The 27,650-nt window shown below is 38.9% G+C and overlaps 1 protein-coding gene across 1 annotated transcript in view; it reads left to right on the top strand.

Moving 5' to 3' along the window:
* The first annotated feature begins 317 nt into the window (after nt 1–317).
* Nucleotides 318–27,650, top strand: part of LOC139736381 (C4b-binding protein alpha chain-like) — a 29,111-nt gene continuing 1,778 nt past the window's right edge. Inside the window, exons 1-5 of the mRNA XM_071647139.1 lie at nt 318–496; nt 19,322–19,533; nt 22,628–22,813; nt 25,145–25,336; nt 25,699–25,833. Coding sequence (XP_071503240.1) covers nt 318–496; nt 19,322–19,533; nt 22,628–22,813; nt 25,145–25,336; nt 25,699–25,833 — 904 coding nt within the window. The remainder of the gene's footprint in view (nt 497–19,321; nt 19,534–22,627; nt 22,814–25,144; nt 25,337–25,698; nt 25,834–27,650) is intronic.

Here is a 27,650-nt window from a genome sequence, read left to right as displayed (position 1 = left end):
TCCTTGCTGTATGAATAAGAATGATCATCAGTACTGTATGTCATCATTACTGTATGAGCATACAAATGTCACATATCGTTTTTTTTTTTTTATTTATTTATTTTTTTTTTACAGTGAATACATGACACTGGAATAGGCATGGAGGATGAATGACCTTTTCTGATCATGAATGCGCTTATTGTGACCCCGATCTCACTTACTCACCTATTTGTTAATTACGTCACCCACTTATTTCGTCATTTCCAAGGGGAGCAACCTCTAAGACGCATCTTTCTCCTTCTCCGCCTATCGAGAAAATCGCAGCAGCTTCGCCGAAAATGACCGAAGAGGGCGTCCCTTCCAGTTACACTGATCTCATCCTGTCGAATATGGGTCACTCCGAGTCGGAGTATGCTTCTATACAGGGACTGGACGAAAGTCACCAAGGTCCTTACGACAACGTGGGCATTGACGAAGAGTACTTGGAATCATATGCCCATCACGATTACGAGAACATGTAGGGTACTCTTCCTTGAACCATTTCCTCATTGATACGAGCCAATTGGCCGTCACCAGTCAGAGACATCTGAATAGAACAATTCCATTTGCGCGTCGACACTCTGGACTATACTCTAGTCATGATAACATCATGTCGAAGATTATTATGCTTCATGCGTCACATCTTTCTCCTGTAAGAAGGCTATATTCCTGATGTCAGCCGCAGTAACACGATATAAAGGATAATGTAAAACGGATGCCATATTATTTCTATTTCTAGCTTAGCATTTTCTAGTGAAAGAGCTCTTGACTCGACTGCTTCTATAATATAGAAGGCATTAGAATCAACTTGATTAGCATTAACATTAATAACATTATGTAACTCAAAAGTAACAAGTAAAGGGATAGTGTAATTTTTACGAAAGGCATAATTGTTTAGATTTTTGTTTTGTCTTAGTTCTTCAAGATATCTGGTATTTTTGTCGCCAAGACATCCCGCGATAAGGACACTTGGATTTAAGCAAATCGTAACAGCTATAAACATTTGAAAGGTGTGTCCAACTTTTCTCTAGTTTCACTGATCATGTTCGACTCACTTTTCTCCATTGGCTAAACGCGCATTATGATACTGTATGGATTATTTAATGTTTTGGAGGTATATTGTCCCTTAAGAAGTAGAGCTGTTCAGTATGTAAACATAAGATCTATGTGAGCGTTTATATAACCGAAAAGTAAACATCTGATCTACGTGAACATTATATAATCATGATAACCGAAACTTATCAGTGTAGCTCAACTTTTCTAGAGAACGTCATAAGACCTCGTCTGTGTTACTGGAAAGCAAGCAATGTCAAGTATTGACAAATAGCAAAGTATCGTAAAATTTATGGTTTCAAATTCCAAGTCGTCCGTTTTGGTTAGGAAAATAATATATTGCTTTCGTTGAGTCATAAACTTGCTGATTGCAAATATAACACGCAAGAACCAAAGGGATGCACGTATGAGACTGTTAGCCATTATATTCTGTCGTAGATAATATGTGAAGATCACTCAAACTGACTCTTAAAAAAGAGAGCATTGTATTTACTGTACGTCTACTTTTGTGAGCTATAGTCACGTTTGGAATGTGTATTCATACATATTATCATCATGGGCACAGTCAGTGAAACAGAACCTTAACTCTTTTGAGACCGATACTGTCCCCTCTAAACCGGGGTTATCCCACGAACCCGACACCCACGAATCACACGGCCCTAGCTCAACAGTAAACAAATAAGGCCCACGAGTGCGACACTAAGGCAAAAATGGCCCACGAGACCAACGCATGATGTAATTTCAGTCTCGTGGGCCCTGTTTGCCTAGTGTCAGGCTCATATGCCTTTTTGCCTATAGTGTCAAAATTATGGGCTGATGATGTCAAAAGTCTGCTTGATACCGCATCTTTGCCGTTGTTGTCCTTGTCATAGTCCTTTCTTTCTGTCCGATTCGCCTGACGTCATGATGTCAAATTTTTCATACATGGATTCCTTGACGGATCTTGAGATGCCCATCTCTCTTGGAGTAATTCACAAAATTTACAAGCTATGCTTCTCTTGTGAATTCCTCTTTTCCGTACAGTTGAAAAGAAATTAAACTTGCTTGTTTCTTCCTTTATCGAAAAACAAAAAATGATAATACTAAAATTGTATACAATAAATTATTGTTGAAGCTTGTGTGATTTGAACTCTTTAAAAGCTGTTTAATCATGTAAGTGTTATGTATATTATTTTGTATTACTGTACCTGGAAATAAAATTGTTTGAATTTGAATTTGAAAAGGAAGTTGAGACGCGTCGGGACTTTTGCAATATTGAGTTTGAAATTGAAAACGCGAACTTCAATTATTATTATTATTATTTTCATTATTATTATTATTATTATTATTATTATTATTATTATCATTATTATTCATAATATTGTTACCATTTGCATTGACATCACGAAACGCTACTTGGGATCTGTTGTAATTAATCATTTTATATTACAGCCATTTATGGCAGTATTTAACAGCTGTGAGTGATCGGTGCAATTACAGATTTATAATTTTTTAAAAGATAATCAATTACAGGTGTCTATAGTCATCAGTATCACTTCCATTCTTTGCTTTTGTTCAGATTAACACAATCAATGTCAAGTTTGTCCCCCACTTTGTAGCGGTCCTTTTCCAAATGTCCAAAAATGTTCTAAATGGCGCTATACAGGATGATCTCAAATGAGGAACCATGATTTAATAATTATAGTCGACTGATTCGTCACTGAAGACAACGAACTTTGTGTACTTTGTCTAAGTCCTAAAACATATTCAGATAAGAAACTTATATTACAGCTGTATTGCCTGTTGAGCTCGTAAACATTGAGAATGCTGAAGGCAGATCTTTCAGTCTGCCAAGACGGAACAAACCAAGCTGTGTGCAGTCAATGTAAAGAGACACTGCTTACATATACAGGTTTGATAACAACATTGGTTGGAACGTCTGTTACCTTGTCTTTTTGTAACCTTCTCGGACAACAGAAATGATACAAAGAGATGATATGCATCGGGACGAAACATAAATTATAAGCTTTGGTGCACGGAACAATTATCTTAGCTTGCATCTGATGTTAAGTTGTGGACAAGCTTATGCAAGACTGATGACGATGGTGTGCTTTCCGCTGCGATTTCGTCAAGGGCTGTGGATTTATGCCCTCCTTCTTTGCTCATTGGTTGCGTATGTTAGGGGCAGCTCTAGGGATAATTGCCCTAATGGTGGCGGTAAGTTATTCGATGGCATCGTCACCTTGTCTGCAACATATAATATTATGTGACAAAATGATGACAAAGGATGCCGCAGGATGCCAGATTTGTATAGCTTTTGTCTTTCTCAGCTCATTGTCTGTGCACGATATGCAGGAATAGAAAAATAAACGTAAACGGAGGTGCATGGAATAAAAATATTGAACATTATAGAATGAAATAACATGCCATGGAATAACAGAGTTGAATTAGGACTGGAAGCGACTTCCACATAACACATTTGAAGCATGTTAGACACAGATTGACGCAAGTATTGCAGTTTGGTTTGCCTTTCACGGTTTAAACTTTCCTAGTGCAATGGGCAACATTTCCGGGTACCATGATGTCTTATTAGGTCTATGTTGATGACATCTAGTTATGAACCTGTGATCCTAAAATCACCGGGACACTTTATAAGACCATGTTGTCAATAATATCGACTGGGAACCGGCTGACCGCAAGTAAGTTAAAGCGCCTATAGTGGGTGGTCGTATAGCTTTGGTTGAGATTGGGATTCAGATCTTAATCTTTGCGAGAAAATTAGAAGCCATCTATATACCAGCTGTATACAATTCTTAAAGGAATCAAAAGTTTATTTGATGAAAATTGGTTTTAAAATGGCTGAGATTTCTATCCAAAAACACAGTAAAACAAAGTGGTCCTATACGATACAAAATTTTTGTGCCTACTTCTGAGCTCCAAGAAAAGGAATCAATGATAGGTCTTATCTCAACTAAAGGAAATCAGTTGGATTATTCTCTGTTGCTACTCTTTGTAACACACCAGATTGGGATTAAAATACAATTGAAATATACAACCATGCACCCGTTACATGCGTGGCCGCAAGTGTCCTCTTCAGTAATTGCCAATTTTGTGACGCAAAATTTGTTATTGTTTGAGGTTTGCTGCTCCCCATCATTGGAGTTTATTCAAAGGCAGTTGAGTTTTGAAAAGGCACCTCAGCCAAATAGGACCGAAATGAGGGAAACGGTTCTTTTGTCAGTGATGATGCACGGTTACACAATCGTCATTATCCAAACGTCTGAATGTACTCATTAAGATGCACATAATCAGTTGGCGGTGGTGATGATGGGATCAAAGAAAGCTCCGTTCACAGTCCGTGTATGTGTAGTAGGTCCATGATATACTCAACCTGTCACAAACCATGTTATGTAATATACTATATTCTATTACTACAAATCAAGGTTGTACGGAACCACAGGTGCACGGGGGTGGCAAACCAACATTCTCACCGGCTGCTTCGTGTTACGCGGATGGGACCGAGGTCACCATCGGGTGTAGCGGAAAGTTGTATGGTTTTCCGAATGTAACATGTGTTGCACATGATAGTCATGGATACTGGGACTTGCCTCAAATGCCAGCGTGTGAAGGTAGGAACACTAAAACGGATATTACGAACAAATAAACACAAACTAAGAGTGGGGAGGGGGGGGGGGTACGAACACAAGTATGAATAGCGGAACAATAAGGGTGCGTTTATCAACTCCTTTTCTCGGTAGAAACAGGTTTTCCAAACAGCTTTCAAGGAATTTTTACGAGTTGATAAACGCAAAGCTGTTTTGAAAGCCCTTTCGGAAAGCCTTTTCGAAAACCGCAAATTGCGGCTTTCCAAAAAGGTTTCCTCAATTCATAAGCAGGTTTTCAGAAACCTGTTTGTAAAAGCCTTTTGAAGTTGATAAACGCAAAGCTGTTTTGAAACGGCTTTGTAATATTGTACTGCAGTTACGAACAATGCACGCCTTATATGACCTGTTCTCTTCGGGTCAAATTGCGCAATGCAGTTATGCAGTGACAGGCCAGTTATCGTATTTTCGAAGCCGTTTCTAGACGGCTTTAGAAAGGGCTTTGGAAAGGGCTTTGAAAACGGCTTTTGAAAGCCGTTTCAATAGGGGAAAGTTGATAAACGCAGCCAAAGTCTCATGCCGCCACTCAGAAATATTTGAAGTATGTGCTAAACTGGAGCTGCCTCACAGGTAGGAAGACAATTGATTCATGTGGCATTGCATCATGACTCGTCACTCTCAGGGAAGATAATGTCTTTATGATGGTAATTGCTTTTCGCCGTCCCTTCTTAGAAAACAAGCGGCACATTAATACAGTATAGTACAGGGCTTTGGAAAGGGCCTTGGAAAGGGCTTTCGAAAGCCGTTTAAAAGGGGGAAAGTTGATAAACCATGGGCGTCACCAGGGGGGGTGCGTTGGGTGCGAACGCACCCCCCTTCAGATCCTTAAAAAAAAAAAAAAAAAAAAAAAAACAGTCTGCGAGCGACCTCAACGCCGGACGCTAAATAATTATTCTTTTCTATTTTTTTTTTAATATTTGGCACCAGAGACACACACAAAAAAAAATAAAAAAAAAAAAAATCGTCGGCAAAAACAATTCGCACCCCTGGTTCTGGCAGCACTGATTTTATACATATCTATTAGTATTCTACAGTGTTTACTATTTATCGACCGTACTGTACATCCGTGCGATACGGAGCACTTATACACGTTTGCACGTACGTGTGCTACTTACAAGTATGTAGGGTCTATGTACGTTACTTCTGACCAATCCATATTGCCAGCCCAAGAGCGAGCCTTAGCCTCATAAAAAAAAAAAATGGAAAAAAAAATGGAGGGCAAGCATATCATTTTGCCCACCCCCCCCCCTCCATAATTCCAGAGACGAGAAGATTTTCTTCTTTTTTTTTTGACAGAAAAACAAAATGTTACCCCCATAAAAATATTGGAGGGGCAAGCATATTTTAATTTTGCCCCCCCCCCATAATTAATAATTCCCGTAATGAGAAGATTTTCTTGCTTTTGAAAGAAAACAAAAATGTTGCCCCCATAAAAATATTGGAAGGCAAGCGCACCATTTGCCCCACCCCACATAATCATAATTCCCGCGATGAAAAGATTTTCTTACTTTTTTGTTAGAATTTAAGAAATCTGTCCAATTATTTCACCCAAAAGCAGTGGCGTAACTACGGAGGGGGGGGGGGGGGGGGTGCGCCCCCTCCCAATCCGCTGGTAAAAACAAAAAAACAAAAAAAAACAAAAAAACAAAAAAACAAAAACTTACCGAAATAGTAGTTCAAGTGTTAGTAAACTGCTTTTTGAATGAAAGGGTGATCAAGAAATAAGATATTTTTTCTATGATTTCTTTTAACCATAATTAAATAGGTATATATAGTGTGAAACATTGTTCAAAAAACGCGAACCCGACAAAAGATTGTGATTTAGCGTGACTCCTGGTTGGCATTCTGCATATTATAAGCAGGATGTGCGCAGTGTACTCAGTACATCCGAACGAAGAGTCGCTACAATGTTGCGCAATGTGATGTAGATTGTACACCTTTGTACCTCACGCTTCGTTATATCAAAGCTAGATCATTGATTTTGCAGTGTTGCTTTACATACTAAATGTCTTGCATTGCCAATAAAAAGAAAATCCTAACTTTTCCATGTATATAATACACACACACAAACAAACACGCACAATTAGTTTAGGGAATGCTCTAAAGTGCAGATTTTGGACATCCTTTCCACGACGCCACCTCGCTGGTCATAGCTCCCCCAGTCATGAACATAAACCCACACCCTTGACTACAGTGGCGGATCCAGGGGGAGGGGCGCACCGGGCGTCCCCCCCCCCTCCCCCTTTAATTTCCAAAGTGAAAAAAAAAATAATATAGCTTCAAACAACAGTTTTTGGACAGTAAAATGTCAAAATTTTCAAGCTCGCTCGCTCCTCTCGCTCGCATTTAGTCGTAATGCCATTCTCCTGAAGTTGCTGCCAGTAATTGCCGGCAGTTGCGCCTGGTGCGCCCCCCCCCCCTTTGATTTCCAAAGCGAAAAAAATATAGCTACAAACGGCAGTTTGGGGACTGTAAAATGTCAAAGTTTTCAAGCTCCCTCGCTCCGTTCGCTCGCATTTAATGTTTATGCCATTCTTCTGATGTTGCTGCCAGTAATGGCCTGCAGTTGCGCCCCATGCGCCCCCCCCTTAATTTCCAAAGCGAAAAAATATGGCTAAGAACGGCAGTTTTTGGACTGCAAAATGTAAAATTTTCAAGCTCGCTCTCTTCGCTCGCTCGCATTTAATCGTTATGTAATTCACCTGATGTTGCTGCCAGTAATTGCCAGCAGTTCCGCCCGGTGCCCCTCCCCCCCCCCCCCCCGCTTAATTTCCAAGACGAAAAAATATGGCTAAGAACGGCAGTTTTTGGACTGTAAAATGTAAAATTTTCAAGCTCGCTCGTTCCGCTCGCTCGAATGTAATCATTATGCTCTCCTGATATTGCTGCCATTATTTGCCAGCAGTTGCGCCCGATGCGCCCCCTTAAATTCTAAAGCGAAGAAATATAGCTACACAACGGCAGTTTGTTTGTTTTTTGTTTTTTACTGTAAAATGTCAAAATTTTCAAGCTCCCTCGCTCGCTCGAATTTAATTGTTACGCAATTCTCCTGATGTTGCTGCCAGTAATTGCCAGCAGTTGGGCCCGGTGCGCCCCCCCCCCCCCTCCTTTATTTCCAAAGCGAAAAAATATGGCTACAAATGGCAGTTTTGGGACTGTAAAATGTCAAAATTTCCAAGCTCGCTCTCTTCGCTCGCTCGCATTTAATTGTTATGCCATTCACCTGATGTTGCTGCCAGTAATTGCCAGCAGTTGCGCCCGGTGCGATCCCCCCCCCCCTTAATTTCCAAAGCAAAAAAAGATGGCTACAAACGGCAGTTTTTGGACTGTAAAATGTCAAAATTTTCAAGCTCGCTCGCTCGCTCGCTCGCATTTAATTGTTATGCAATTCTCCTGATGTTGCTGCCAGTAATTACCGGCAGTTGCGCCCGTTGCGCTCCCACCCCTCCTTTATTTCCAAAGCGAAAAAAATATGGCTCCAAATGGCAGTTTCGGGACTGTAAAATGTCAAAATTTTCAAGCTCGCTCTCTTCGCCCGCTCGCATATAATTGTTATGCCATTCACCTGATGTTGCTGCCAGTATTAAATTGCCAGCAGTTGCGCCCGGTGCGCCCCCCTCTTAATTTCCAAAGCAAAAAAAAATATGGCTATACAAACGGCAGTTTTTGGACTGTAAAATGTCAAAATTTTCAAGCTCTCATTTAATTGTTATGCAATTCTCCTGATGTTGCTGCAAGTAATTACCGGCAGTTGCGCCCGTTGCGCCCCCCACCCCTCCTTTATTTCCAAAGCGAAAAAATATGGCTCTATATGGCAGTTTTTGGACTGTAAAATGTCAAAATTTCCAAGCTCGCTCTCTTTGCTCTCTCGCATTTAATTATTATGCCATTCTCCTGATGTTGCTGCCAGTAATTGCCAGCAGTTGCGCCCGGTACGCCCCCCCCTTAATTTACAAAGCACAAAAATATGGCTACAAACGGCAGTTTTTGGACTGTAAAATGTCAAAATTTTCAAGCTCGCTCGCTCCGCTCGCTCGCATGTAGTTGTTATGCCATTCTCCTGATATCGTTGCCAGTAATTTGTCGTTTCACACCGTCATTCCGTAATCCATTTATAGGGGGTACAACCCCCTCCGGCACTTCCACACCCTCCCCCCACCCTTGCTCGCTCCCTCGCATACTAACCCCCCTCCCCCCCCCCCCCAAGATGAAATCCTATAGCTACGCCGGTGCCCTTTCCCCGCTTGGTTTCCCTAAAAAAACAGTAAAAGTCTAGGGATTGAAAGCTTCCTATATTCCAAATAGTCCATGGGCCAAGACCCGAAAAATAGGTTGTTGGTACCACCTGAGGTGGCACAACCTTTTTGGTGTCAGTTTGTTTGTCGGGCATAGATATGCTTATCAAGCTATGATAGCATTTCCAAATGAGTAGCTTAGTCATGATAAATGAATTTTTAACCAATTTGGTCTCGTTTTTATATCCCTATGCTTCTGAATCGAAACTAACCGCTATACAAAGAAGAGCACTGCCTTCTGTATGTCCACAGGTGTTCTGTTGTAAACGCGGTGCGCTTAGTCTTTATTCAAGGCAGCGAAGGGAATATCCAAAGGGTTATGATGTCCACAGCTGTCACGCGGTGCACTTAGTCTTTATCTAGACCAATGTACCGTTATCATATCTAAAGTTCCTCATAAAAGGGATTATCTATACTGTTTTTATACTACCCTATCAACAAATACATCAGTTTTAAACAAAAATCACTCTGCTCATTTACAATATTATCCATTATAATGTATCGTAGTGTACCGGTACATTGTTTTTGCATTATCTTATATTGTTGGATGGAAATAAAGCGACATTGGCGTGGTATTAGCGCTTTCATCGTAGCGTTTTCGCCGGAAAATGATAGATAATTGAAAAATACGGTAAAATTCACGAGGAATTGCTTTTGTTGTTGTTGTTTTTAGATTAAAGGATATACACTGTATCATACGCTTTGGATATTCCCTTCGCCGTCTAGAATAAAGACTAAGCGCTGTGGACATCATAACCTTTGGATATTCCCTTCGCTGCCTTGAATAAAGACTAAGCGCAGCGCGTTTACAACAGAACACCTGTGAACATACCATAGAGCTGCATTTTACAGCTCTATGGAACATACAGAAGACAGTGCCCTTCTTTGTATAGCGGTTAGTTTCGATTCAGAAGTATAGGGATATAACAATGAGACCAAATTGGTTAAAAATTCATTTATTATGACTAAGCTACTCATTTGGAAATGCTATCATAGCTTGATAAGCATATCTATGCCCGACAAAGAAAATGACACCAAAAAGGTTTTGCCACCTCAGATGGTACCAATATCTGGCCTGGCCCATGGACTAAAATGTCTGTCCAAAAAATCTCGTAAACATTTTAGTGTCAAAACGCACCCCCCTTGAAAAAATGCTGGTGACGCCCCTGTAAACGCAGCCTAAGATAGGCACTTCACTGCACTTCCTAGCATTCGGATGCCCGCTGAAGTGTACTTAGATAGGTACTATACTCTGAAATTCTTACTTAGTTGCGCAGTGATGTTTAAAACATATAGGGTGCCATCATTCTTCATTTATTGTTATTATAGTCTGGGTGCCAAAGCCACTTTTTGGGCCTAACCTTGTTTTACCGTCCACCCAATGTTTTTTAATGGTTTTGCCCTATTTCGAGGGTGCTGAATCCGAATCTGGATCATGCAACTCTTGCATCCTTGAGGGTTTTGAGATATTCAAGATGGCCGCCAAAATGGCCGCCCAAACCGGAAATTCCCATGTATTTCCTTCTAAATGGTGAGTAATTGAGAACAATTCATGGTTTTACGCTATTTCGAGGGTGCTGAATCCAAATCTGGATGATGCAACTCTTGCATCCTTGAGGATTATGAGATATTCAAGATGGCCGCCAAAATGGCCGCCCAAACCGGAAATGCCCATGTATTTCCTTTTAAATGGTGAGAAATTGGAAACAATAAGTATTGATGGTTTCACCCTATTTCGATGGTGCTGAATCGAATCTGGATGATGCAACTCTTGCATGCTTGAGGGTTTTGAGATATTCAAGATGGCCGTCAAAGTGGCCGCCGAAATGACCGCCAATTAAAACCAAAAATTCCGATGTATTTCCTTCTAAATGGTGAGAAATTGAAAACAATGGTTTTACCCTATTTCGAGGGTGCTGAATCCAAATCTGGATGATGCAAGTCTTGCATCCTTGAGGATTTTGAGATATTCAAGATGGCCGCCAAAATGGCTGCCCAAACCGGGAATTCCTATGCCATTTCCTTCTAAATGGTGAGAAATTAAAAACAATTAATGGTTTTACCCTATTTCGAGGGTGCTGAATCCAAATCTGGATGATGCAAGTCTTGCGTCCTTGAGGATTTTGAGATATTCAAGATGGCCGCCAAAATGGCCGCCAAAACTGGAAACTCCCATGTATTTCCTTCTAAATGGTGAGAAATTGAAAAAAAAAAAATTATTGTTTTACACTGTTCGGAGGGTGCTGAATCCGAATCTGGATGATAAATATCCTGCATCCTTGAGGATTTTGAGATATTCAAGATGGCCGCCAAAATGGCCGCCCAAACCGGAAATTTTCACGTGTTTCATTCTCAGTGGTTCAAAATTGAGAACAATTTTGATGGTTCTATCCTATTCCGATTTCAAAATGGCTGCTAAAACCGGAAATTTCCACGTATTTCAATTTAATGTTTCGCAATTGAGAACAATTTTATTGATGATTCTACCCTATTTCGATCACTAATGCTGAATGCGAATCTGGACGATACCACCTTTGCATCATTGAGAGTTTGGAGATATTCAAGATAGCCGCCAATGCTCGCCAGAATGGTGAGAAATTGATAACAATTGATGGTTTTACCCTATTTCAGGTTTTCGTCAATGGCAAAATCTAAACCCAACCATACTCTGCTGATAAACGAACGCATATTGTACATCCCAGTTTGAACTTGCTGTACAGTGAAACCAGCTTTACCGGATATCTTGGAGTTTGTAAGATACAGCTGTGCCAGGAATTAATCTTGCAAGACTGCAGATGCGGTTGAATATTTGAAAGATTACACTGTTTCATCTACATATCATGGATATTATGTTTTGAACACTAACAATCAGTGGACAAGACGTACCCATCTCGATCATATTGTAATAGTGATGTAGAAAAGTTTACTGAGATTCCCAACATTACCTGTTTTAATCCATGAACAGTTTTAATCGTTTCATCCATGAACACTCACATTGGTTAATTGGTATATATTGGTGGTCTTGATGACATTGCTGAAGACAAGAGTTGGACATTTTTATAGTTCTGCTTCAAATATTTCTTCAATATTATGTAATATCATATATATATATATATATATATATATATATATATATATATATATGGGCCGACAAACCTCGTATCTACAAAATGCCACATGTTCAGGAGAGAAAAAAAAAACCGAAAACAAAAAGTAAAAAAAAAAAAAACCAACAAAAACATGGCAGCCAAAGCACTATAACAAATGAGAGAATCTTTCCTTTGACATGCCATGGTAGCTTCATTTTTGGGGTAAGACAACTAAGGTTTGGACAGGACATCATTAACTGATTATCTGACTGTTTATTTAAAAAAGTCATTTTCACTAAAATTTCAGATACAGGGTCTTGTCGCCCAAGCGACGATATCATTATATACACACGAGGGGATGGAAAAATCAAAGGTAACGCGCAGTAAAAACACCAAAAAACAAAAAAAACAAAAACAAAAACAAAAACAAACAAACGACAACATGTAAGGTAATAGTTGATAGTCCAGTACTTACGAATATCATAATCACGCAGAGTGCTTTTGAAATTACCCTTATATTGATATCTACTATAGTGATCATGGATGCAACCATTTCCAGTGACGTAATCAGAATATGCCACAAAGTTTCATAAGAGTACGCGGCGAGACTCATAAGAATACGAGACAAATTTCAACACCAAATACCAGCAGGCCATGATTTAATATTACTCTTATAGCCAAAAAGGATTAACTTCACATCAGTGTGCGGAGCCTTTATTGCCCACCACAGGCATTACTTTATAACAATTGTGCATAAAAAATTTTCCGTCTTATCTTTGTGTTTGTACGTTTCAGAATGATGTCAATATCATTTTTCTGTACATTACGTGTTAAAGTTTCGTTTGAGACATATCGGAATATCTCAGTATATTACAATACCATTGTGACAGTCATTTTGGATGCCATTAATTGTTGGCAGATTTGACAAAGTTGCTCAACTGAGTTGAATTCAAGAATACGGATTATTGCTTTTTATCCCTCGCTTCACGTTATAGCACAATATCTCACAATTCATAAGAAAATATCAAGGAATTTCCGTTTATACAGGACATTTGTAAATAACTCAAACCTTCAGCACCCTCGAAATGGGGTGAGACCATCAACTAATTTTCAAATTTTCACCACTTAGAAGAAAAAATTAACATTGGAATTTTAATTTCTGCCAATTGTTTTGGCGGTCATCTTGGACATCTGAAAACCCTAAGGAATGCAAAAATGGCAACAAGAAAATGTCGAGGGTGCTGAATAAGGTCTCAGAAATTTCAATATTGACAGTATTTTGGCGGTCATCTTGGAATTCTAAAAACCCCCAAAACACAAGAGTTGTATCAACCAGGTTCGGATTCAGCGCCTTCAAAATAGGGTAAAACCATCAATTCGTTTTCAATTTTACACCATTTAGAAGGAAAAAGGGGGTTTACATATGAGTTTCCATTTTTGGCGGTCATTTTTTGTGGCCATCTTTATTATCTCAAAACCCTTAAGGATACAAGAGTTTTATCAAGATTCTGATCCAGTACCTTCGAACTAGGGTAAAATCATCAACAGTTTTTCAATATCTCACCATTTAGAAGGAAATACAGGGAATTTCCAGTTTTCGCGGCCATTTTGGCGGCCATCTTGAATATCTCAGAACCTTTAACAATGCAAGAGTTGCATCATCCAGATTTGGATTCAGCATCCTCGAAATAGCTTAGAACCATCTATAGTTTTGAACTTCTCACCATTTAGAAGGAAATACATTCGAATTTCCGGGTTTTGGCGGCCATCTTGGCGGCCAGCTTGAATATCTCAATATCCTCAAGGATGCAAGAGTTGCATCATCCAGATTTGGATTCAGCACCCTCGAAATAGGGTAAAACCATTAATTTTTTTTTTCAATTTCTCACCATTTAGAAGGAAATACATCTATAGGAATTTTCGGTTTTGGCGGCCATTTTGGCGGCCATCTTGAATATCTCAAAATCCTCAAGGATGCAAGAGTTGCATGATCCAGATTTGGATTCAGCACCCTCGAAATAGGGTAAAACCATCAATTGTTTTCAATTTCTCACCTTTTAGAAGGAAATACATGGGAATTTCCGGTTTGGACGGCCATTTTGACTGCCATCTTGAATATCTCAAAACCCTCAAGGATGCAAGAGTTGCATGATCCAGATTTGGATTCAGCACCCTCGAAATAGGGTAATACCATCAAAAAACATTGGGTGGACGGTATAACAAGGTTCCGCCTTTGGCACCCAGACTATTAGTAAATGTTGTGTCAACAAGCCAGCACAAGTATATCACGCAGTGCATTCGAAAATTATATGCAGATAATAAAAAAAAAAAAAAAAAACCAGGAGCGGGAAGGGCGAGTGGGACTCACAAATCTGCTCAAGGATGAGCGAAAACATAGGTAGCAGCATAGGAAAAAGTATGCTTGACACTTGCCCGAGTAAAATAGGTAACGTTGCATGTCTGTAAGTGGTGCAACTGGAGTATCGTTTGAACAAATGCAACAGAGCATGCGAAATATAATAATATACCTCAGAACACAGTGCACCACAGTGTGTTCACAGTGTCGTCATATCTATATATATATAATAGTAGACTATGTGAAATCGCTCGAATTTAACAGTGTGAAGATGATTTCACAATGTAGTTTGGTTTTCACTTTACAGATTGTTCACATGTGGTATAGTAATTCTTTGTTTCACACTGTGAAGAGATTTCACACTGTGTTCTTTCCAGCAGGGTGTGTGTTTGTGTGTGTGTGTGTGTGTGTGTGTGTGTGTTAGTGTGCGTGTGTGTATTACGTATACAACTAAAAGGAAAAAAAACACATTAATCTTTATTTCATTAATCAAATCGAATAGTATGATATTGAGCTATGGCTTGATGCCTGTTTTCCCACATCTTCCATCTCTCTGTGATGGAGATAACACTCTCTTCTAATCCAAAGCTTTGTACCTCTTTTAACACGGTCACAGTAATATCCAATATGTATATTTGTCCACCTTTAAAGGGTGTGTATAGTTCTGGTCGAGGTGAGGATTTAGCATCTAACGTTTTGCGAGATATTCAGAAACCACTCTATGAGATGTCAAAGAGCATGCAGTTCTAAGGGGTATCAAAAGCTTATTCGATGATAATCGGTTTTGAAATGGCTAAGATATCCAAAAACAAGGTGAAACAAAGAGATCCTAATAAAGTTGTGGCATGTCGCCTTTTATTATCAGCACTTTTTTTTTGGATATCTCAGCCATTCGAACGACCAATTTTCATCAAATAAACGTTAGATACTTCTTAAAATTACATGCTCTTTCATATTTCATAAGAGGCTTTTCATTATCTCACTTAGGAATGTTCAAAACATGAATCCCACCTCAACCAGTACTGTACAGTCCCTTTGATATACCAATGTATATATTACATATATATATATAAAGTTAGTTCCCCCTAAAACAAACCTCTGTAATTTATGAATTGGGAACCTTTGAGGAAATCTGAATGCAGGATCATGTAGCTGTATTTCTTGGTTACCTGTCCTGTGAAATTCAGTGGATGTCACTTGGTCACGCTTGAGTGAGCATGACTTAAAGTAAAAATGGTCACTTTTTGAAGTTCACAAGCCCAATTGTGCAAATTTGATTTGGTGATATCGGAACAAATTTCAATTTTTGAGGATAAAAAGGCATGCAACGTATAATATGTCGTGCTTCTTATCGTACCATGTGACTTGTGCACTAAATTTCACGGTTGAGTGACCACGGAGTGAAAATTGCCAAAATGGCCGATTTGACATGTTTCTTGTGGTAATTTCTATCTATTGAGATTGAATTCGTTTGTTGAACTGTTTTTACACGCAATTCACGTTATTTCACGGTTCAATGAACACATTAAATACAAAGAAAAATAACAAATTGTTCAGTAAGAATCATAATAATTTTGCGCATTGAAATATATTGTTTAATGCTTTTTGTATTGTGTTTAATATCACTGTGCATACAGTGATCACCTGGCATTTCAGTCACGCTTCAATGAGCATGTGGGGTTGGAAAACCCATTTTTACCCTATATGATAAAAAAAATATTCATTTTCTATGTTTTAGTTGAAATGTCGGGAAATTACTCTGATTTCAATGAAAAAAAAAACATTTCAATGAAAAATGACACTGTGACATGCTTCGGTGAGCACATAAGATGAGCAAAGTGTGCAGGTCAAAACCATTTTTTGTGGCTGAAATTTCCATAAGATATACAATTGTTTTGTATATGCAGACGTGTTAGCGGACAGAGCCTAAAAAGTGAGTGCAGATGCTACCCAATTTATGTTATATTGAAATAACGATCGCATAAAAGTCAACCAACATTTTAAGCAACTATCATCACCATCACAATCATCAACACCACATGAACAACAAAGGCCACTATCTCACCACAATCAATATCTGTCTCCAGACTCTCAGTGCATATTTGCAGCACGGGAGGATATTGATGTTTAACAAAAGTGAAATTTGGTACCATGTCAAATTTAGTACAAGCGGGGCCCATTTCATCAAACTAAAACTAAAGACAGACCAATTTCCCACGAATACTTCCATATTTAATCAAAGGTAGCCATGAATTATAAGGGGGGTTTCCGGCCCCATGTACCCTTTGACGTGTAAAATTTTGAAGGAATGCCAAGGATCACTGAGACATTTATATCGGTCCTAAAACGCAATAATGAAATGTTTTTCAGTTGACTTTAAACGCAGAATATCAATGCAACACCTGCTGGATGATTTCAATAAGATAAATCATTGTTTCATATAATGTGGTCATTCAACCGTAAAATAAACCACATGGCATGGAAAAGCCATTGTTAGCTTTCAAAAAAATAAATTCCTCCTCTTCACACGAACTTACCATGGAGATTATGACCAAACTGCCAATTTTTCATTATGTAGGGTTAAAAAAAAAAAGGTTTCCAGCCTCACGTGCTTATTGAAGCATGACTGAAATGTCAGGTGGTCACTGATATGCGTGTGGGTATTAGCATGATATGAAAAAGCATCATACAGCTGATTTCAATGCGCAGAATTATCGCAATTTAAATTATTTTTCTTTGTTTTTAATGTGCTCATTTAACCGTGAAATTATGTGAATTGTGGGTAAAAAATGTTCAACACACGAATTCAATCTCAATTGATAGAAATTACCACGAGAAACATGTCAAATCGGCCATTTTGGTAATTTTCACCCCGTGCTCACTCAACCGTGAAATTTTGTGTATAAGTAACATGGTACGATAAGAAGCACATAAATTATACGTTGCATGCCTTTTTATCCTCAAAAATTGAACTTTGTTCCGATATCACCAAATCAAAGTTGCAAAATTGGGCTTGTGAACTTCAAAAAGTGACCATTTTGACTTTAAGTCTGCTCACTCAAGCGTGACCAAGTGATATCCACTGAATTTCACATGAAAGGTAGCCGAGAAATACAGCTACATGATCATGTATTCAGATTTCCTTAAAAGTTCCCGATTCATAAATTACAGAAGTTTGTTTTAGGGGGAACTTACTTTTTGTTTAGTGTTTATATTATATATATATATATATATATATATATATATATATATATATATTGAAACAAGGAAGGAAGGAAGGAAGGAAGGAAGGAAGGATATATATTATTTGAGGCTGACCATTCCTTGTATGAAACATAGATCGTTTTTAAGTTTCAAGCAGGGAAATCGAGGGAAGCAACTAAAAAAAAAAACAGTCAAATATATACAAGGGCAAATTCCATGATATTGTTTTTGCGGTATGTAAGTGCGTCAGTTCTTATATTGTTACAATATTAAATTTTATCGACTTATCCACATTCATTCATTCATTCATTTATTCACTTTTTATTTTCATTTCCAAACAATATACATGAATATATCACAACCATCAAGATAGTAATATGTACCATTTACAGAATATCACATAAATTATAAGAAATTTACGCACTTGTTTCATTTAAGTCGGGAAGTGACAATACTTATTGAGTGGCTGCTAAAAAGTGTTGTCCCCTCACTTACCGTGCTTACATTACTTTACTACAATACATTAATAATTCAAAATTTGCAGCTTAAGTAACCATAAAACAAGTTAACCAGTGTAATAAAACACTTGTCATCATATCAGTGGTAAACGTGACGCGTGTATACACATGAACACATAAAGACACACCCAAATTATTTTACACACACTATAGCGCAGAACAATATACAAACAACAAAGTCACAAGTGTTTCCGTTACCCAGTAAAGAACAAAAAAATGAGGAAAATGTAGCGAATGACGAGAGAGAGAGAGAGAGAGAGAAGAAAGAGACAGAGAGGGAGGGGGATGAGTCGGATGGAAGAGTGAAAGAGTGAATTAAAAAACAACGATAAAACCATTTCCCAGGGCTTTATGAATTAGGTAGGCATGATATATCCCTCATCGTTGTTTCATTTATAGATTGCTCACTGTATACAGAAATAAAAACCTGACGTCATATTTTTACAGAATCCTTCTGCTCCTCGCCAAGTCCTCCCGATCATGGATCCGAATTATACCCAGTGGATGAATACGTGCTATACGACACCGCCATCTTTTTCTGTTACAACGGTTACAGTTTGGTCGGATCCGCAGAGGTGGGCTGTACCGGTACTGGCGAGTGGGTGCCGACCATACCGAAGTGCACAGGTGTAACGTGACGTGATTTAAATATTACGACATCTTGTGTTTTAGCCATCATTCCGTCCATGTTTTAGTTTCATCTGTTGATCAGAAGCACGCATTTCCTACCATAATAATTTTGTCGTAGCTGAGAAAAAAATGATGATGTTTTAGGAATTCGGATACCTATCAACGATAATTAACCCTCATACTCTTGAGATGGATTAAGTACCACGCATGCGCAGTCATGCCGTGAAGAAGCATCATTTCAGCAATGCGAACCGTATGCCTTGCATTTCGGGCTCATTGTCTGTTCAGAAAAAAAACAAACAAACAATGGTATCAAAACGACAAAAACATTTTTCGGTCATGTAGATTGCCACTCGTGGCCACACAGCATTAAGATAAAATGCAAAATTTGTTCAGCCCCGACAGCGCCAAAGACACAAATGTTTCAATTCAAGAATTTACAATTTACAAAGAATTGACACTACTAATAACAAAATAATAAAGGGATGCTTACATAATTCGTGATTTGCGTATTCAGCGATATTGTATGCAGTAATACTAGTCAATGTTTTGCAGAACACTGCACCGTTCCTGTGGTTGCCAATGGAAACACCTCATCTGCATACGGCACGTCAAAGTCTGAAGGGCAACGCATAGAAGTGACGTGTGACGAGGGATACAGCCTGACTGGTCCTCATACCGTCACGTGCAATGACGGAAACTGGGAGCCGTTCATCGGTCAATGTTTGAGTGAGTGGGCCTTTAAGGGGTATGGTAATAGTATCGGTTGAGGTGAAAATCGACTTTAACTTTTTGCGACATACTTAGGAACCATTTTAGAAAAAGGAAAAAGACCCACACATTATTCTAAGAGGAATTTAAAGTTCATTTGACAAAAATCGATTTTGAAACCAGGACCAGTTTAACTCCAGTACAAAGTGATAGTGCGATCACGCTCTGCATTATTTCTGTCGGCTGATTAAATACTTGACGCTGATTCCATGCACCTGGTATCTCTACCATAATTATGAAAAAAGAAGAAGGATTTTGAAATCTCAGTGTAAGGGTTTTTCATTATCTTGATGACTAGGTAAGTAGTTTTTACTGTGTTGGAAAAAGTTCAATTATCAATTATTTCAACTAATTTATGAATAAGTAAATATATTTTAGCGAATTAATGAATAGATTTGAGAAAGGATATTAGAAAACGCACAAATTTTTCAGCCGGCGTGCGTATAACTTACATAATACATGCATAGATGATGATATACATTCATTTTTCATGTACATATCACCTACTAGAAGGCACAAGAGAATACTGAAATACATACACATAAAACTTTTTTTTCTTTTCAAAAGAAACTTAGCCAATCATTTTAGATCGACCAACTGCACGGAGAATCTTTGACTATAGATATAATTTTTATGTTGTTTTAATTCTAGCGGGGGGTTCCCGCCCTCACGTTTGAAATGTTCTCAAAGTATAGGTTACGCCAGTAGGCGTAACAAATCATAAACGCTCTGCTTAATTTCTGTTTTCAAAATGATCATAATTGCAGTTGATTCTACTTGTTGTCAATTCAATCCGATAGCATATGCGCACTTGATTCCGACGAACACTGTTTGTTCACCCAACGTGACCCTGGTGAATTATGGCTATAAACGACATTACATTTATTTTTTATGCTAGGCTTTTCTAATCCCATTTCAGAGTACAGTGTATGCTACAAAGCAATAAACGCTACCGAATATTACTCGTGGTTCGAGTACGTCCCTCAAGTTAACCGCAACAAAAAGAAATTAAGCAAAACAGTAATAATACCTAAACATGCAAAGGTTAGTGATTACAAACGCTTTCATATGAATCGAGATAAGAACTAATGTTGAGTCGCTTGCTGAAAAATCGTCCAAATTGTCTTACCAGCTCAAGCGCACTACATTGTAATTATAGCCAAAGAGTCACCAGCCTTTTGTTCTGCAGTCGATTTTTTGGGTGCACGTCACGAGACCGACACCCACGAGTCATACAGCCCACAAGTTATACAGCTCACAAGTCATACAGCCCACGAGTCATACAGCTCACAAGTCATACAGCCCACCAGTTATACAGCCCACGAGTTCGACACTGAGTAAATAAAGCCCACGAGTTCGACATCAAGTAAAATAAGCCCAGGAGTTATACGGCTCACGAGACCGACATTACGCACAAAAGGCTCATGAGACCGACAGTAAGCAAACAAAGCCCACGAGACCGACACTACACTTAAAATGTCCACGAGACCGACGCTACGCATACAAGGCTCACGAGACGTACATTACGCAAAAGAGGTTCACCAGACCGACACAAAGCAAAGAAGGCCCACGAGACCGACAGGATGAACAGTGCCACCTATAGACCAATAAATTGTATAGGGTGTCCTGATAATAGCATAGGAAGATGTGAGAGATGGAAAAGAAGAGTTGCCATCTCCGGCAGGGTGTTACCCTATCAGTTCCCCCCCCCCCCCCCCCCAGGATCCATGGGTGTGTGTTTGTGAAAAAAATGATCAGGATCTTTAATTGTGTTTGCATGGGTGTGTGTTTGTGAAAAAAATGAACAAAGTACAGTAAAAGTGTGTAACAGATCTTTCTACAATAAACCTGCGAGGGTGTTGATTTAGTATCAATTAAAAATAAAAAATAACGTAATCGTCTATTCAGTTAGCGTTTGGGATTCGGAAAAAACCAGATGCATCCATGAAAAAAGCTATTGTATTTAACGATAAAAATGTACTGTTCGGAGGAGAAAACACAAGCCACAAAATTGAGGTGAATCCCTGCGATATTAAAGTTTTAATCAGTAGATTACATTATAGTTACAGAGAAAATTACAAATAGATCTTACTGCAAAACGTCAAAGCAGGAGGGTAGAATATCTAAAATAGAATAGGTAACTAGTGAATCGGGAAAGAGAAGAGGTAAAATTTTCATCTTGTCCATCTTCTAGCTAAAAACTGGAAAATCCTATTGAAAATAGCACGATGGCATTATCAAAGCTCTAAAATTAATCCATACATCGTTATTGTCCTCTTTTAAATTCATTTGTGTTTTTTTGTCTCTTTTTTGGGGGGCTGAAGACTAATAATTCTTCTATTTTTTTTTTTTTTGGGGGGGGGGGGGGCGGGGGCATGAAGAATACAATTTAATTTTTCTACTTGATAACAATGTCGCTCCCTGACACACTTGCCCCCCCCCCCGAAGTATGTAGAAATACATATTTGATGACGTTTATAATTATGTAGATGGTCACCATCTTTCAATTGATAGCGTTACGAAATTACACCCGCCAGTATGTTATTTTTCCGTTCATGGAACACCCTGTACAGGTGATTGACAAGTAGATGGCGCTGTTTATCCTGTCGGTCTCGTGGGCCTTCTTTGCCTACTGTCGGTCTCGTGGGCTTTCTTAGCTTAGTGTCGGTCTCCTGAGCCTTTTTAGCTTAGTGTCGGTCTCGTGGGCCTTTTGTGCCTACTGTCGGTCTCGTGGGCTTTCTTTGCCTAGTGTCGGTCTCATGAGCCTTTATTGCTTAGTGTCGGTCTCGTGGGCTATGTTTGCTTAGTGTCGGTCTCATGAGCCTTTTGTGCGTAGTGTCGAACTCATGGGCTGTATGACTCATGGACCTATTATTAATGTCGGTCTCGTGGACCGTATGACTCGTGGGTGTCGGTCTCGTGGGATGCCCCCGATTTTTTTACTTCAGAGGGGATATCACATGAAACCTTTAACGAATTTCATTCTAATGCAGCCTTTAACAATGTAAAGTTGGACTAATGTTGTCTGACATTATTCTAATATGTATGTCAGGTCATTGTCGACACCCGACCGTGCCCAACTCGAATTTCGCCGAAGCCGATAGTCACGTGACCGTGCCACATGGAGAGTACGTGGTGGTTGAATGTGACTTTGGTTACTCTCCTGGTTCAGGAGCCAATTTACCCGTGCCTTTAACATGTAATGACGGTTCGTGGGACTCCACAGTGATTTGCTCAGGTAAACTTAATTGCCTTCCTTTTGTCAGGGCCGTAATCCTTACGTCGATCGTTCCCTATAAAGCTGTAATAAGGTCTTTTTTATACTGTTATGGGTAATGGGATGGAGGGGATTCTTGCGACTTGAGTATTAATTGTGAGTTTAAGATAGAGTCTGAAGTTCAAGGTAGTTTTCCACTACTGTTTCTTTTTTAGCTCATTTGAACGAAAAATGTCAATTTTAGCTGTATTTAGGTTTATTCATGGTCCCGTTCATGGTCTGGCGTCCATGACAGATTTTATCTATAGGTTTTCCCGGTCAATTTCGTACTTATGTCATTCAAGTTCCTATTCCGAACATTCAATTTCACGCATTTCACGCTCGCAGCACTGAACCAGCAATCAAATTCAAAATCCGGTCATTCGAATTCAAAGATCCGAACATTCAAATTCACTGTCGGAGCATTCAAATTTACTAACGGAGCATTCAAATTCACTATCGGAACGTTCAAATTCACTATCAGAGCATTCAAATTTAAGAGAGGAGCACGCATTTCATCAATGAGCATTCAAATTCATGTCAAGCTGGCGACGGAATCTCGTCGGTCATTCAAATTCGTGAATAGGCAACCATGTTCCAAATAACTGCATCCAATTTAAAAGAAGTCGTGAATTTAGTTAGTTTTGGGCCGTGTATGCATGTGTTTCTCATTGGGCTTTGAATATATTGGGATTTATGATGATTATTTATTTTGCAGTAGAGGTCCACCTGTTCATTGACAATTTTGAACTCGCGCTTAGCAGAAACAGGCACATGTCCCTCGGATTAGAATGGAGGTCCCATGTGTAAGATAGTCACAACTCATGCACGTAAAAGATCCCACTTCATTTATTCATCGCAAAGAGCAGAACATCTAACTGGGCCCCATATGGAAGACCATCTTTTGCAGCTGAATATGGGTTATCCAGCAATCTTCTTTCATAGAGAAGGAAACAAACAAAAATTAGGCACTGTATAGGCCTACAGACGAGCATAGTACGGAGGGTTGGTTGACACTTTCGAGGAAAAAGAAAACCAATTTCGACTATATTGAAACTGATACATGAACATTTTATACGTCTTGTCTGTTGTGTATTGCTGTCTTATTGATTTACTTTTGCGGGGCTATGTAAAGTGAGATCATTGTGTGTCAGTTTGTCTTTAAATGTATTGTTGAATTGTCATTATCATGAATATGTGGTTGGTGTTGGGGCGTTGTCAGCATGCAGTATCATCAAGAAATATGATTACTAGTCGTTGTGTTGTTTGGATGCATTGCTGGTTGGACATTGCAATTTGAAATTTATTGAGATGAAAAACAAAGAATACATTAACCGAGAACAATGTAGATCCTGTAAACAGTCCTAATTGCACTATATGCAAGCATTCATTGGTTGTGTTGGCTCCTTTTCCTTTCTTAAAAGTCTCCTCCATTTTCCTCGTTAAATTGATTGCACGAAGTAGGAACTTGACAGCCTAAAAATGAATTTGAACGCTCCAACGAAGCTCATTGGAACTATCACGTGACTACCGCATGAATTTGAATGCACGAGTAGGAAAGTCGGTGCTCGCATTTTGAAATTGAATGCCCAATCGTGAATTTGATTTCACGAAAACGAAATAGAACGCTCATATATGAAATTGATCGCTCGGATTCTGAATTTGAATGCCCGAATATTTTCGCGTGCGTGCGCTGCGTGAATTTGAATGCACATTAATGAATTTGAGTGACAAAAGTATGAAATTGACCGGGAAAACCTATATTAAAACTTGGCAGGTAGAAATTTTGGCGTGATAGGATCCTAATGTTCCCAACTGTTTTAAATGAACACTATGCCCTGTGATTTTGGTCTTATTGTTGAAAACGCATGGTCAAGTTTTTACCCATCTTGGCAGATGTAGATCAGTGCCATTGTGATTATAAAATTTACAAATTGACACCATGCCTTCCGTGCAATAAGATGGCCCTAAGTTTGCTGTATGCCAAGTATATTGTTAAGTTTGCTATATTTTTTTTTTTTTTGAATAGGTCTGCAAGAATTTCTGGAAAGTGAATTTGCGAGCGTCAAACCACCGGGTCTCTATGTTTGTTTGTTTGTTTGTTTGTTGTTGTTGTTGTTGTTGTTGTTGTTGCTGCTGGTGCTGCTGGTGTTGTGTGTGTGTGTGTGTGTGTGTGTGTGTGTGTGTGTGTGTGTGTTTCTCCTAGTGCGTTTCGTGGATCCTCAAAATTCCGCAGTAATTAATCTTCACACTTTTATAGTCGCTGAACCGTTATCGATCTCTATGCTTTGCTTTTGATCATGAACATTCAAGAATCCGAAGAGTGCTCTTCGACGCCCGAAGTACTCGGGGGTGGTACTCCTAGCTTCTCACCGGATGCGACCTGCTACCCACTCTTCGCTGAGGTGGAAATCGGCTGCAGTGGGGTGCTGTTCGGCTCTTCGGGTGCTTTCTACAATGGTTCCTGGTCTTACGACTGGACCTCATCTTCGCCTACGTGTGAAGGTATATAATAGAAAAAAGAACGTCCTTGACTAGAGACACAGCACAAACATTTATGTAGCCCTTCTGCAAATATAGTAGCTTACACATTTTATACAATGAATAATGTTTGTATTTGATGTTTATAGAGCGCACTATTAAGATTTTCCTGCGGTTAATGGTTAAATGTTCATTTTTCAACAAAGGTTACTGGTAACATAATATACAAACAATAAATAATAATAACATCCTTGAAGCGCTGAGGAGCACTCTTTTTTAATACAGCTACATAATCAAAGTACTATCCTTTCTTCATCTACCGCTTGGTGGCGCAATAAAAGAGTCCAGTTGCAATATGCTAACTCCTCCTGAACATGGATCCGAAGAATACCCTGGCGATCAGTACACTTTGTACGACGTGGCGTCATTCGATTGCGACGACGGCTACAGTTTGATCGGATCCAGGGAACTGATGTGTACCGGTACGGGCCAATGGGAACCAGCTATTCCTTCGTGTGCAGGTAATTTTACATGATTTGGATATAAAACAAACAAACAAACAAAACAAAACACACAAACGCATAAAAAACTTCCCAGATTATCAAGAAACAACAGATTTTATCAATCGAATTTGATATCAAAGTCATAGTCACTACGTTCCATTTCAATGGATCAATGATGGACCAGCACCGGAAAGTCTTGAATCTCTTGGAAATGCAATTAATTCAAAATTAGTCAATACTATACCATTGGTCTGAAAGGTTTTCCAATTGAATTCGAGTTAAATCAGTCTGTTTAATCGATGCTGTCTCCGACACTGCATACAAAGGTAAAATTTTACATAAAGTAACTTGCTTTGCCATTTCCTGACTCTAAGCAAGTGCTTGAGAAGCATGCAAAAGTAGCACTTAATCAGAGTGTTTTTTTTAAATATTTTTCTTCAACAAAATGAATACCGTCATATATCGATTCCGTGATGTTTTTCTTATATTCTCTTTCTTTTTTTACAGTAGGATATTGATCTTTATATGATTATTAACAAATTGTTTTATCATATCACGTAATATTGTTTCTTTCTAATTAAGGCCAATTTCTATATTTACAAAAATATTAAAAGATCCCTATTTCTTAATATAACACTCACATAGGCCCTGTTCGGCTTGTGCCGAAAGGTTGGGTTGGGTGGTGGCGCGTCGCGTTAATGGGAACACCACCCTTCGTCCAAAGCCCCCCCCCCCCTCCCCCCACCCCGCCCCCCCCCCCCCGGTTTTGCCGAAAGGGTTCGTTGGGAGCGTTGGGTCGCGTCGCGTTGACTGGAACCACACCCTTCGTCCAAAGGCCCCCCCTCCCGTTTTGCCGAAAGGGTGCGTTGGTACTTTTTCTCATGTAACATTTAAAGACGAGTTTTGAATTTATATTTAACCTTCAAACAACCATTTCAAAGAGGCTATCGTCCGGATCGGTTAACACTCTATTACCACTTGGTCTACAGCCAGTTGGTCTAATAGACTGTTTAATATCAGTTGGTCTAATAACCAGTTGGTCTAGTCATCATTTCGTCCAATTAGGCCTTGGAGTGGTTCAAGACTTATTTAGCTGACAGAAAACCGTTTGTTTTAATTAAAGATAATAATTCAGTTATAAGAGATGTAAAGTGTGGTGTTCCATAGGGAAGTCTATAGGGCCGCTGCTATTCATAATATATATCAATGATTTTTCCTCTGTTTCAGAGGTACTTTCCTTTATACACTATGCTGATGACACCAGTGTTTTTCTTGCCCATAACGATATCGATGTTCTTGTTCAACAAGCTGATACAGAATTGTAAAAAGTGACCAACTGGGTCAGAGCTAACAAGTTGTCATTGAATGTTCAAAAAACAAAATATATGCTTTTCAGCAATACTGTTGATTCTTTGAATTCAGAAATAGTTCTGGATGATTGTAATTTAGAAAGTGTGTCATATTTCAATTTTCTTGGTATTTTTGTAGATAATAAACTTTCTTGGAAAATACATATTGATCATATTTGCAAAATCATCTCTCGAAATATAGGTGTTATGAACAGACTAAAATTTTATATTCCTGAAAAGACATTACTTGTGTTATACTCCTCTTTGATACTCCCTTACCTTCATTATGGAATTCTAGCTTGGGGCAATACACATCAGACGCTGCTGAATAGAGTGTTATTATTGCAAAAGAAAGCCCTCCGTATCATTTCCAATTCTCCCACTCGTTCACATACAAATGTATTGTTTAACTGTAATAAGCTACTAAAAATTAACGAATTATTTTCATACAACTTAGGCCAATTTATGTATATGTATGATAACAGT

The sequence above is a fragment of the Diadema antillarum genome, unplaced genomic scaffold (genome assembly GCF_040938485.1).
Source record: "Diadema antillarum isolate AM-2024a unplaced genomic scaffold, OU_Dant_1.0 scf00000028, whole genome shotgun sequence".
Taxonomy (NCBI): Eukaryota; Metazoa; Echinodermata; class Echinoidea; order Diadematoida; family Diadematidae; genus Diadema; species Diadema antillarum.
Note: the sequence above shows the minus strand (reverse complement) of the source record. Positions and strands in the feature narration are given on the sequence as shown.